Raw genomic sequence first — 14603 nt, 5'->3', positions numbered from 1 at the left:
ATGCACCTTTACTGTATGGTTAATGATGATGGCGTCGTCTTGCGTAAAATATTCCTCAAGAGGATGCCATTATCAGGAGAAAGAAAACTGGCGTTCTATGGATCGGAGCGTGGAATGTCAGATCGCTTAATCGGATAATGGATAGGTTAAAATTAGATATAGTGGGAATTAGTGAAGTTCGGTGGCAGGAGGAACAAGACTTCTGGCCAGGTGACTACAGGGTTATAAACACAAAATCAAATAGGGGTAATGCAGGTGTAGGTTTAATAATGAATAGGAAAATAGGAATGCGAGTAAGCTACTACAACCAGCATAGTGAACGCATTATTGTGGCCAAGATAGATACGAAGCCCACGCCTACCACAGTAGTACAAGTTTATATGCCAACTAGCTCTGCAGATGACGAAGAAATTGAAGAAATGTATGATGAAATAAAAGAAATTATTCAGATAGTGAAGGGAGACGAAAATTTAATAGTCATGGGTGACTGGAATTCGTCAGTAGGAAAAGGGAGAGAAGGAAACGTAGTAGGTGAAAATGGATTGGGGCTAAGAAATGAAAGAGGAAGCCGTCTGGTAGAATTTTGCACAGAGCACAACTTAATCATAGCTGACACTTGGTTCAAGAATCATAGAAGAAGGTTGTATACATGGAAGAAGCCTGGAGATACTGACAGGTTTCAGATAGATTATATAACGATAAGACAGAGATTTAGGAATTAGGTTTTAAATTGTAAGACATTTCCAGAGGCAGATGTGGACTCTGACCACAATCTATTGGTTATGAACTGTAGATTAAAACTGAAGAAACTGCAAAAAGGTGGGAATTTAAGGAGATGGGACCTGGATAAACTGCCTAAAGCATAGGTTGCACAGAGTTTCAGAGAGAGCATAAGGTAACAATTGACAAGGAGGGGGGAAAGAAATACAGTAGAAGAAGAATGGGTAGCTTTGAGGGATGAAGTAGTGAAGGCAGCAGAGGATCAAGTAGGTAAAAAGACGAGGGCTAATAGAAATCCTTGGGTAACAGAAGAAATATTGAATTTAATTCATGAAAGGAGAAAATATAAAAATGCAGTAAATGAAGCAGGCAAAAACGAATACAAACGTCTCAAAAATGAGATCGACAGGAAGTGCAAAATGGCTAAACAGGAACGGCTAGAGGACAAATGTAAGGATGTCGAGGCTTATCTCACTAGGGGTAAGATAGATACTGCCTACAGGAAAATTAAAGAGACCTTTGGAGAAAAGAAAACCACTTGTATGAATATCAAGAGCTCAGATGGAAACCCAATTCTAAGCAAAGAAGGGAAAGCAGAAAGGTGGAAGGAGTATATAGAGGGTCTATACAAGTGCGATGTACTTGAGGACAATATTATGGAAATGGAAGAGGATGTAGGTGAAGATGAATTGGGAGATATGATACTGCGTGAAGAGTTTGACAGAGCACTGAAAGACCTGAGTCGAAACAAGGCCCCAGGAGAAGACAACATTCCATTAGAACTACTGATAGCTTTGGGAGAGCCAGTCCTGACAAAACCCTACCATCTGGTGAGCAAGATGTATGAGACAGGCGAAAGAAATACCCTCAGACTTCAAGAAGAATATAATAATTCCAATCCCAAAGAAAGCAGGTGTTGACAGATGTGAAAATTACCGAACTATCAGTTTAATAAGTCACGGCTGCAAAATGCTAACGCGAATTCTTTACAGACGAATGGAAAAACTAGTAGGAGCCGACCTCGTGGAAGATCAGTTTGGATTACGTAGAAATTTTGGAACACGTGAGGCAATACTGACCCTACGACTTATCTTAGAAGCTCGATTATGGAAAGGCAAACCTACGTTTCTAGCATTTGTAGACTTAGAGAAAGCTTTTGACAATGTTGACTGGAATACTGTCTTTCAAATTCTGAATGTGGCGTGGGTAAAATACAGGGAGCGAAAGGCTATTTACAATTTGTACAGAAACTAGATGGCAGTTATAAGAGTCGAGGGACATGAAAGGGAAGCAGTGGTTGGGAAGGGAGTGAGACAGGGTTGTAGCCTCTCCCCGATGTTATTCAATCTCTATATTGAGCAAGCAGTGAAGGAAACAAAAGAAAAATTCGGAGTAGGTATTAAAATCCATAGAGAAGAAATAAAAACTTTGAGGTTCGCCGATGACATTGTAATTCTGTCAGAGACAGCAAAGGACTTGGAAGAGCAGTTGAACGGAATGGACAGTGTCTTGAAAGGAGGGTATAAGATGAACATCAACAAAAGCAAAACAAGTATAAAGGAAAGTAGTGGAATTAAGTCGGGTGATGATGAAGGAAATAGATTAGGAAATAAGACACTTAAAGTAGTAAAGGAGTTTTGCTATTTGGAGAGCAAAATAACTGATGATGGTCGAAGTAGAGAGGATATAAAATGTAGACTGGCAATGGCAAGGAAAACGTTTCTGAAGAAGAGAAATTTGTTAACATCGAGTATAGATTTAAGTGTCAGGAAGTCGTTTCTGAAAGTATTTGTATGGAGTGTAGCCATATATGGGAGTGAAACATGGACGATAAACAGTTTGGACAAGAAGAGAATAGAAGCTTTTGAAATGTGGTGCTACAGAAGAATACTGAAGATTAGATGGGTATATCACATAACTAATGAGGAAGTACTGAATAGGATTGGGGAGAAGTTTGTGGCACAACTTGACCAGAAGAAGGGATCGGTTGGTATGTTCTGAGGCATCAAGGGATCACCAATTTAGTATTGGAGGGCAGCGTGGAGGGTAAAAATCGTAGAGGGAGGCCAAGAGATGAATACACAAAGCAGATTCAGAAGGATGTAGGTTGCAGTAGGTACTGGGAGATGAAGAAGCTTGCACAGGATAGAGTAGCATGGAGGACTGCATCAAACCAGTCTCAGGACTGAAGACCACAACAACAACAGTGTACCTCACGCCGCATATGGAATGGTGGAAGAAGGATGAAGATTAGGATTTAACGCCCGTAGGCAACGAAGCCTTTACACACGGAGTACAAGGTCGGATTAACGAAAGATGGGAAAGGAAAAATGCTGTGTCCTCTTCATGGAAACAGTCCCACCATTTGTCACAGTCAATGAAATTCTTCCGCTTTGAGGCCGCATTGTCAACTATAAAATTCGGACGCCTTCCTCAGGATGTACTGATAACTGCTGAATAAGCACTAGTTTGGTTACTTATATACTATGGACGAGTGCTGTCATTGGATATGTGGGTGAGGAGGAAAGGTATTAGGTGTTCTTTTACTGGTCTTTGCATTGCGTGTTGTCATTGGCGGAAATAGGCGTTTGCCATTGGAGTTTCCTTTATTGCTTACAATTGGTGGAAATCAGTGAATAAGAAACTGAGCGGCAACTGCAACGTAGGGTTGTTTACCAACTGCCTAGCATCGACTAGGTCGCGTCAGCACTGCGAGAACTGTCCTTCCGCAGAGCTGTCACTGCTGGCGGCCAAGACCCTGGAAGTTGGTACAAGGGGTTACTGAACGTCTGGGCAAAATTCTCCGTCGGGCAGGTATTAAGTCGATTTTCCATAGTAAAAACAAAATAAGACATTCTGCTCTCGCAGAAAGACACATTTTACAAGTTTCATGCCGCCGGATTTTATGAAATCTGGTGCGAAAATGGGACGGTATATGTAGGTGAGACTGGGCGTCCTGTAAGCACAAGGTTATCTGAACACGAGAGATATATTCGTGGTTATCTGAACACGAGAGATATATCCGTTTCAAACAATACAACAAATTAGCGGTGGCAGAATACCAGAAACAGTGCAGGATGGAGATCGAATTTCGGAAGGCCCGCGTGCTGACAAAACAGGCGTTTAGTTTGAGGAGGATGATTAGAGAGGCTACAAAAATAGCCAAGCGACCAGGCAATATGAGTAGAGAAGACGGGCACCGACTTCCAGCGTCTTGGCTGCCAGCTGGGACAGCTTTGCGGAAGGACAGCCCTCGCAATGAAACAGGCGCGCGGTGGTCCACAGCGGCGGAGGGTACACAGAGCGCTGACGCGGCCTAGTCGACATTAGGCAGTTAGTAAACAACGCTACGCTGCAGTCATCGCTCACCCATTTGCCGATTTTCACCAATGGCAAGCAATAAAGGAAATTCCAATAGAAAACGCCTATTTCCGCCAATGACAACACGCAATGCAAAGACCAATAAAAGCCCGCGGTCTGAGGCACTGCAGTCATGACTGTGCGGCTGGTCCCGGCGGAGGTTCGAGTCCTCCCTCGGGCATGGGTGCGTGTGTTGTCCTTAGGATAATTTAGGTTAAGTAGTGTGTAAGCTTAGGGACTGATGACCTTAGCAGTTAAGTCCCATAAGATTTCACACACATTTGGACATTTTGGACCAATAAAAGAGCGCCTAATACCCTTCCTCCTCACCCACATATCCAATGACAGCACTCCTCTATAGTATATAAGTAACCAGACTAGTGCTCATTCAGTACTTTTGTGATCCAGTGTGTGCTATTTTGTTTTGTGTGCGATAATTCATGTCTTTCGGCTGAAGAGCGGCGCATATGCTGCTGCCAGCTCGCCCCAGATGGGGCGCTGAAATACAATAAAGGGAAAAAAATGCTCATTCAGCAGTTTATCAGTACACCCTGAAGAAGACGTCGGCAATGGTGGCCGAAACGTCGGAATTTTATAGTTGGCAATGCGGCCTGAAACCCAGAAGAATTTTATTGACTGTGACAACGGCCGCGGAATCCGACGTTTACCCAATCCTAGCATCTGCTTTTAACGATTTAGGGAAATCACAAAAGACATAAATTTGGATGGCCGGTCGAGGATTTGAATCGCCGTCCTCCCGAATGCTAACGCGGTACCTTATCACTGCTCCATCTCTTTCGGTGCGAACCGTTATGAATTGCGTGTCAACGAGTATTTTTATTCTGTTATTGTGTTTGTGTTTTCTACCAAAAAATCCGGGTCTTCTATATTTCACGACATGTTCGGCATCATTCTTATAACGTCTGCCAGCTGATATTTCTCAATACCTCTGTTACACTTTTACGTGAAGCAAGTCGGCCTACGATTGCTAACTGTCCTTTGTACATTCACGATGCCCCCAGTGTGACCAATCAGATTTGGATGTCACAAACTTTAACAGTATTTCAGGTCTCGTAAGTGTTTTGAAGGAGATTTCCTTGGCACATAGACTTTATTTTCGCATTATCGTACCAATAAATCACTGACTGTTGTCTCAAATAAGCCGCGGACAGGCGAGAAGCGGCCATCTTAAGACTGATTTTGGAGTAGACTCTGATAACGTTGGCTTCAGTATCTTAATCTCGAAAAATTAAAACATACCTGATAAATGGGTATCGTCCACGGGTTGGAGGAGTCATCACGGAAAAAGGTGCTCTCCACGGTCCCCCAGGCTTCAGTCCTTACTGAGCTGCTTCCCTCTATCAATGATACCCCATCTCCTTTACAATTTTATGACTATGACACATTGTAACCATATTCAACTCTACCCGAGTGCCAGCTCCAAGAATATCAGTTCTATTATAAAGCGTGAAAGATGACATCTGTTTAGTATCAAAACTAACAGGGTGAAAAAGAGTGAGGGTAATAACTTTATTTCTATTCCATTTTTGGGGAACGTATCATACAAGATAAGGAAGACTTGTACAGAAGCAATACGGATACAGAGTTGCCTTTTCCGCAAATAATAGCTTGAAACAAAGAGTGATTCATACTATTGGGGCACAGGAAGAACTTGGCACTAAATCCGGAGTTTACAAAATTACATGTCACGACTGCCCCAACTATTACATTGGACAGACAGGTAGACCCATTAAGGTAAGATATAAGAAACACATGTTAGGTAAAAACGGGGAAAACGTGCACAATTCCACGTTCGCTGAGCATCTATTGCTCTTACAGCATACACCACGTAACCTGGGTGACGTAGAACTGCTACACGAAGTGAGTAAGGGTTACAAACTGGACCTGCTCGAGGAATTAGAGATTTTCCAGCATCTGTCTCAAAAAGATTGTTTTATTTTAACGAACAGGCGCAGCTTAGAAACAAAAAAAAATGTGGATAGTTTCAAATTGCTCTAATGTAATATAGTCTGGCTGACTAGGGGCTAGTTTTCTTGTCTGTTGATGCTGCTGAGATGCTCCTTTCCTGGTTTGTCGAAATTTTATGTATTTATGATGCTTGCTCTTCGCGGTTTTCGATGTGTATGTGTGGTTTAAATGATTCTGTTATGTTTTTTATTCACGACGACAGATGGTTTCGTTTTACTACAACATTTTGTTCGTTTTCGCTAGTATGTATCCTAGTCTTTAAGTTACGCGAGATTGCGGCGCATAACACTAGTGCCCTCTCTCGTTAGATGTGTTCCTTAGCGCAAACTTCGCCTGCTTGACTCTAAGACACAGGCAAATTGGTTTCATATTTTCTATTGTATGTAGGGTCTTAAATGGTTCTGATATGTTTTATTTATTAAGACAGAGGATTTGAATTAGCACAACTATTAAAATTTTGATGCGTATGAGTATGTATCCCCGGGTTTCAATGAGCGCGAGTGTCTCGCACATACCCCAAGTGCCCTCTCTCGGTGAAACTGTCTGCCCTAGGGCTTCCACACCCTCTCTCTGTTATGGTGTCAAGTTTTTTTGCTAATGAAGGTGTCTTCCTGTTCAGGCGTATTTTTTGTTTCTGATGAAGGTATATTTAGATATACCGAAACCGTGGTCAAGGATTTCAACAAATCTTTATACTGCAACTGTTTGACTGTTATCATTTACCGTGAAACCAGTCAAGAGGATCACAAAACCTCGGTCTCAGACTAATACCTACGAAGCCATAGGTGGCCCTTATGCCGGAAATAAAGCTGATCAACAAACATCTTCGTCAAGCACTTCTTCCTGCAATCCTTGATGTACCCAGTTCCTCGATCAAAAGACGGTAAAATATTTCAGCTAATCATGTATAAACATGTAAATTGAGGAGAATAGATTGTCACAGCATACAGAAAATCTGTCTCTAATTTATATGATATTCAAAAGGTTAAAAAATGTTGCCACCTAAAATAAAATAAAAACTAGCTCAGACGTTAGCATAGCCAAATGTCAACTACTGTGATGTAGTGCAATACATTCCTGACGACCTGAACGCTTTTGTATAAAGTGTGTGTGACATTCGATTGTTTGATGGTGTTAGTCGTTCCTGGGCACATTTAAGGTACATGTGACCAAATAGCGTAAATTACTTTTACCCGCTCAATTTTCTTTATTAGCTTCTTTGCCACTCAGTATCTCTCACGCTCATTAAATGTCTCTCGTCATTCTTTAACTGCTACACAATACTGTATGCGTGTTAGCGTCTTGGCAACATCTATGCATAACACTATGTATGACTATCCTTTGTCTCCTTGTCTGTTTCAGCGATACGACTGTGGAGCAACTTAATAGTAACCTTCGTCTTATCTAAAACTGCTCTGTATTCAAGAGGTGGTTAAATCATATTGTCACGTATTCACATCAGCAAGGGTCCATATTGGCGTATCTGAAATGTTTTCCTTCTTTTCAACAATAATCTGCATCTAAATACCTCATTTCCCATTTTCGTCGGTTGCCTGTTGAACATATTACCCAGAAAACCATTGCTAATGCGAAACCATACGGAATTCTGGAGGGGATTACAGGTACTCATCCTAGGTGATCCGCTCCTATCCACCAATGAACCAGTATCACTGACATTGTCATCACACTCCCAGCATTTTTCATTCCTGTCTGCTTCTGTTGCTTTTCTTTTATCTTCGATCCATTATTTTATTTCTTCACTATTATTTCCAGGTTTTCAACACACTATTTGGCGTCTCAGGATTTAATCTTTCGGTAATGTTGTCAACCATTTCTCATACTATATGATTAAAACTTTCTGGTAGATTAAAACTGTGGTCAGGACCGAGACTCGAAGTCGGGACCTTTGCTTTTCGCGGGTAGATGCTCTACCAAAGAAACTCCCGTCTTTTGGCTGTCAGTCGTTAGTCTTATATCTCCACCACAACTGCGAAGATAACAAGGACTTCTTAAAGAATTTATAAAAATTCAAAACAATCAACAACTTCATTTTGATTCGTCCTCTGATTGCATAAATATTAAAGGACTCCATTCTAGAAAACCATTTGCTGACCATTCTAGAAAACCATTTGCTGAAGCTCTGAGCCTAAGAAATTACAACCTTGATATTGTGTAACATCAAAAGAAAGCCTGGGAAAATAGTGTAACTGCAGATCTCAACAAATTCCGATTCATCCCTGAAAAACAGACTGACTTTGACCACCCAAAAAGCAGTCCTGGGTAACTCTAAACCGAATTAGAGCCAACCATGGCAAATTTGCTTTCTCATTTTGCAGGCTGCCTCTCCTAAGAGACATCAGGCACATTTTCTCTGGTGGTTCAACAGATATTTGCCATTTAGTGTTTGCATTGTGTAGCCGGAGTCAGCCCAGACAAGTAGTGCTTATCGTGTCTTTCACGCGACACCCGTTGTCGACGGATGGAATCGGTTTGTTTCACGTTACGAACAAAATTATTTTTAAACCGGAACTTTACTTGCTCATTCTATAGAGCGGCCCCAGATTAGTGCGATATTTGTTTTCTCTATACGTATTAACAGGCACAGTAAAACTCGAAGAATAACCAGAACACTGCCCTAACCCATGCTAGCTGCAGCGCTACTGAGAAGGGAAACTCCCCATCGCACCCACCTCAGATTTAGTGGCAAGAGCGCCCAGCGGACAGCCCGTCCAAACGTGAAAACAGGACAACGCTGTACTGAACTGTGAAAAAAGAAGCATAATAGAAACAGTGAACGGTCCAAGCTCAAGAAATGCATTATAGAGCAGCCGGAAAGGGTAGCGGCGATATAATTAAACCTTCTAAGTACGACCGTGAAGCAAAAAGGCAGACACTCCAGCATATAGTGCAGACATGTTCACTAACAGGCTACACCGGGCAATTTGAAGCCTTCTTGAATACAACTCATAGTTCATTTAACTGTATTTCTGACGTAGATGTTTCCATATGGCTGTTATTCTTAATTTATGTTCAATGGTGCGATTTGTAATAACGCCATACGATGAATAACTACCATGAGTGAAAGGAATAAGGCTGTTTCCCAATAAGAATCACAGCGCACACCATCGACATTCGCACTGTTGTGCAAGTATTTTCATTGCATCTGGGCGTAAGAAATAAAACCAAATGCAATCACTGTGTAATGAGCAACCAGAGCCAGAGGCCCCTTGTGCCAAAATACTCACAAGGGAAATTCTCCATCGCATCCCCCTCAGATTTAGTGGTAGATAGCCCAGTTCATATCCCGTCAAACGACAACACAGATCGAGCGTGCAAACAGGAAGAAAGTGTACTGAACTGTGAAAAAAGAAGCAAAATAGAAAGAGTGAACGATCCAAGTTCAAGATGTGCAGCACCGAGCGAGTTCGGGTAGCCACAGCGTCGTGGTTATAAGGTCACGGTGTTGAACGGCAAAGGGGAGATCGATCTTCAAATATCCTTAGTGCCCCATATTTTTTCACTCAAAATTATGAGCTGTCCGTCCTGTCTTTTACGTGTCTGTCGCTGTATTCAGATTAGTATTTGTGTCGGGGTGTAACGTCCATTTCTAACAGGGAGGTGTAAGGAAGGGCCGTCCTATTCGTTCTACACAAGTACCACATGTTACGACTCTTGCGTTTCGATGTGGAAGTTTTGACTCTAGAACTCTTTGTTGTTCACATCCGTTTATTTGCTGTTTTCATTTCTCTGAAGAGGTCTATGCTGCATCTCGCCTGCTCTCACTATTCATAAAGTTTACTTACAACAGTAATATATTCTTACCACATGACCCATATTCTGTCTGTAAGCAATGTATAGTACTGCAGTTGACAAGACTACGGAAGGATAACGAACATGTCAATGAGCGGACGGAAAATTCATAATTTTGTGGAAAAAAAATGAGGGGAGAGGGAGATTTGAACACGGGTCTTCCACTTTGCAGTTCAAAACCGTGATCACACAACCACGACGCAGTGTTTCTTGCAATTCGCTCAATGTTGCACATCTCTGCCTTGGACCGTTCACTGTTCCTGTTTTGCTTCTTTATCCACAGTTCCTTTCACCCTTTCGTGCTTGATCTGTGTTCAGGTTCTGACGGGCTATCCACTGTGCCATTTTACCACTATATCTCAGGCGATTTGCGATGGGGAGTTTCCCTTGTGTGGTGTCACCGCCAGACACCACACTTGCTAGGTGGTAGCCTTTAAATCGGCCGCGGTCCGTTAGTATACGTCGGACCCGCGTGTCGCCACTGTCAGTGATTGCAGACCGAGCGCCGCCACACGGTAGGTCTAATTTAGAGAGACTCCCTAGCACTCGCCCCAGTGGTACAGCCGACTTTGCTAGCGATGGTTCACTGACTACACACGCTCTCATTTGCTGAGACGACAGTTTAGCATAGCCTTCAGCTACGTCATTTGCTACGACCTAGCAAGGCGCCATATTCTTCAAGAATGTATTCTGAACTGATAATATTGTGAATCATGTACCGTCAAGAGCGACGTTCATCATTACTGGATTAAAGTTAAGTATCAAACTAATTTCGTCCGCTTTCTGAATTCTAATTCCTTGTCATGTTCCAGACGTCACGTCAGTATAGTTCTTTCCTCCTCAAGCCAGCCTGCGTAAGCTAAAACGCGTGCATTTCGGCCTCCACTCGTAACACGGTGTTGGCTCTTATGCCAACACAACACCTTGTCAGAGAATATGCTTGACCAACTTCAGAAATTTTGTCAGTGGAATGCGAATTCACACCGTAAATTTCGGTGACCTAACATCACAGCGTCGTGTCTGTGAAAATGAACTCCTGTACTTGCTCACCGGAGCAGCAGCGAGGAACTGACCTGGCAGTCGAGCAAGCAGCGCGCAGCGCCGTCGAAGTTGCGCGATGCGCGCCGGGGCGCGCCCTCTGCGGAAGCAGCAAGCAGCAGCAGAGGCAGCAGCAGAGACAGCAGCGGGGCGGTGCGGTCCATTGCGCTCTGCGCGGCGATCTGTGGACAACTGGGGCCGCGGCAGCGGACGGGCAGACCGCCGGCCAGAGAACGCGGCCGCAGCGGACGCCCCACCGCGCCGCCACGCCTGCTCCTCAGCCCGCTTTCGCAACCCATACGCATATACTCTCTCCTCTCTGTCTCCTCATACACGAACAGTTTGTCAAATTCTACTGTGTTTGAGAAATATTTAACCGTGTCCAGTGCTATTTGACGCGTCTGTCAAACATACAGCGTGTTCGACGTGTTTGTCAGAAATTTTGATTGCCAGAAAACTGACAACAATGCGGACGTTGTTCGTGTTGCTGTTTCGTGGTATTCGTGTCGTGAAAAATAGTTTTATTACAATTTATCTCACTGTATCGTCGACCGGTTCTAAGCGCTTCAGTCTGGAACCGCGCTGCTGCTACGGTCACAGGTTTGAATCTTCCCTCGGGCATGAAGGTGTGTGATGTCCTCAGGTTAGATAGGTTTAAGTACGCTACTGGCCATTAAAATTGCTACATCAAGAAGAAATGCAGATGATAAACGGGTATTCATTGGACAAATATATTATACCAGAGCTGACATGTGATTACATTTTCACGTAATTTCGGTGCGTAGATCCTGAGAAATCACTATCCGGAACAACCACCTCTGGCCGTAATAACGGCCTTGATACGCCTGGGCATTGAGTCAAACAGAGCTTGGGTGGCGTACAGGTACAGCTGCCCATGCAGCTTCAACACGATACCACAGTTCATCAAGAGTAGTGACTGGCGTATTGTGACGAGCCAGTTGCTCGGCCACCATTCACCAGACGTTTTCAATTGGTGAGAGATCTGGAGAATGTGCTGGCCAGGGCAGCAGTCGAACATTCTCTGTATCCAGAAAGGCCCGTACACGACCTGCAACATGCGGTCGTGCATTATCCTGCTGAAATGTAGGATTTCGCAGGGATCGAATGAAGGGTAGAGCCACGGGTCGTAACACATCTGAAATGTAACGTCCACTGTTCAAAGTGCCGTCAATGCGAACAAGAGGTGACCGAGACGTGTAACCAATGGCACCCCATACCATCACGCCGGGTGATACCCCAGTATGGCGATGACGAATACACGCTTCCAATGTGCGTTCACCGCGATGTCGCCAAACACGGATGCGACCGTCATGATGCTGTAAACAGAACCTGGATTCATCCGAAAAAATGACGTTTTCCCATTCGTGCACCCACGTTCGTCGTTGAGTACACCGTCGCACGCGCTCCTGTCTGTGATGCAGCGTCAAGGGTCACCGCAGTCATGGTCTCCGAGCTGATGGTCCATGCTGCTGAAAACGTCGTCGAACTGTTAGTGCAGATGGTTGTTGTCTTGCAAAACGTCCCCAACTCTTGACTCAGGGATCGAGACGTGGCTGCACGATCCGTTACAGCCATGCGGATAAGATGCCTGTCATCTCGACTGCTAGTGATACGAGGCCGTTGGGATCCATCACGGCGTTCCGTATTACCTTCCTGAACCCACCGATTCCATATTCTGCTAACAGTCATTAGATCCCGACCAACGCGAACAGCAATGTCGCGATACGATAAACCGCAATCGCGATAGGCTACAATCCGACCTTTATCAAAGTCGGAAACGTGATGGTACGCATTTCTGCTCCTTACACGAGGCATCACTGCAACGTGTCACCAGGCAACGCCGGTCAACTGCTGTTTGTGTATGAGAAATAGATTGGAAACTTTCCTCATGTCCGCATGTTATAGGTGTCGCCACCGGCGCCAACCTTGTGTGAGTGCCCTGAAAAGCTAATCATTTGCATATCACAGCATTTTCTTCCTGTCTTTTAAATTTCGCGTCTGTAGCACGTCATCTTCGTGGAGTAGCAATTTTAATGGCCAGTAGTGCAGTTCTCAGTCTAGGAGACTGATAACCTCAGATGTTAACTCCCATAGTGCTTAGAGCCATTCATCTTACTCTATAGTATTTCCATAACTGTGGAAACTACGGTCGTGGATGAAAACATAGCACCACTGAAACTTACAAAATTAGTGGAGGTATCGCAGCTTTCTCATCCATATGTTACGCAGGATTAGGTTAACAATAAAAATCAGTATGCTACGCAACAACATAAAAATGAAAGCGCAATGAAATAAATAAAGTTGGTTATGCACTCACGCACGATGTAACCTATATATTCCCACGTAATGATATTTTACTGATCTGTGATTAAAAGACCAAAGAGAACATAATAAATTTCCGCATACTCGTATCTTCCTTTTCAGTTTGAAGTCTAAATAATTCTAAACGAGTTATCAAATGTTTCACTGTCCATTAGCAGAAAGTTGATTTATCAGGTTCCGAGAGTAACTTTTCCTGTAACAGGTTTTCCTGTTTATGTTTCTCTCTCAGTTTGAACCATCTCCTGGACCAGCGTCTCGTTTTCTTCTTCTTCTTTTCCTCGTTAAAAGAGAGTGCCAGAGTCAATGTTAGAAATGCTTTATCTACGTTTGTAACCATTCTCAGTAGTGTCAAAATGCAGCATACACAAACAACGTCTGCTTCAAAACTGAGGCTGCTTGAGAAATCTGTTGCTAGATAAGAGCGATTTTGGCAATCGAGTTCGATCCTGTAAGAGGCACTTTAGAGGGTTAGCCCACACACACATAATATAGACAGTTGTCGTTATCATACCGCGGTCGGTCGACTGATGGCGCATCCATTTGCAGGCGTCTTCTGGGGTACTCTACAATTTATTTTTACCTCACGTGCAGCATATTTAGAAAAATTTTTCTTCGATGGTTAAATCTTGTGTAGTTTTTGGTTGCACCGAAAGATACACGAAAGGAAGTAATGTTTCGTTCCACAGGCAAACTTGTTTAATCCTGTAGTAGGCGCACTATGTTTCCTACCGTTAGCAATTGCTGCGGACTGTCAGTCCGCATGAAGATAAATATAGATTTATAAGTAAAAATCAACAAAGTAATTGAGTATACGCAATTTACTGTGTTTACATTTTAATTTGCCAAGTAAAAACCTTTTATAAAGGTATAAAGTCTGTCCAGTTCCACTGAAACTGTAAGTCCCTTACTGAATTACATCTGTTTCATATCGACGAACAGATACGGTATAATAATATCGCAAACAGGATGAAATTTACACACGGGTTACCACAGTAATTCAGGTAATGTTATTCAACCGTAGTCTTCCCTTTTTCTTAAAAAACATTGCAAGCACCTTTCTCGAGATTAAGTCAGTGAATTTACAGGCTGATGTCAAGGAGTGATGTTACCAAACGAATGCGAACGATGTTAAGTTTGAGTGTATTTCTGTGTGGCTAAATACTGCGAACTGAATGATATGGATCATCATATATCTACGTTGTAAAAATACGTTGTACCTCAGATCTAAATTCGGTGGTTGACGAAGACTTCGAGACAGCGAAATATTGATATGTAGCACGCTACAAGAGCTTTCTCTATGACGAACGTTTTCTGATATAGTATTGTGCTTATAATTTGCACAC

General features: G+C 43.1%; 1 protein-coding gene across 1 annotated transcript in view; it reads right to left on the bottom strand.

Moving 5' to 3' along the window:
- LOC124605992 overlaps positions 1-11216 on the bottom strand; it is a 230835-nt gene extending 219619 nt beyond the window's left edge. The window contains exon 1 of the mRNA XM_047137954.1: positions 10953-11216. Within this exon, the coding sequence (XP_046993910.1) occupies positions 10953-11216 (264 nt within the window). The remainder of the gene's footprint in view (positions 1-10952) is intronic.
- Positions 11217-14603: the final 3387 nt, after the last annotated feature.

This window comes from Schistocerca americana, chromosome 3 (assembly GCF_021461395.2).
Source record: "Schistocerca americana isolate TAMUIC-IGC-003095 chromosome 3, iqSchAmer2.1, whole genome shotgun sequence".
Taxonomy (NCBI): Eukaryota; Metazoa; Arthropoda; class Insecta; order Orthoptera; family Acrididae; genus Schistocerca; species Schistocerca americana.
This window is presented reverse-complemented; position numbering and strand designations above follow the sequence as displayed.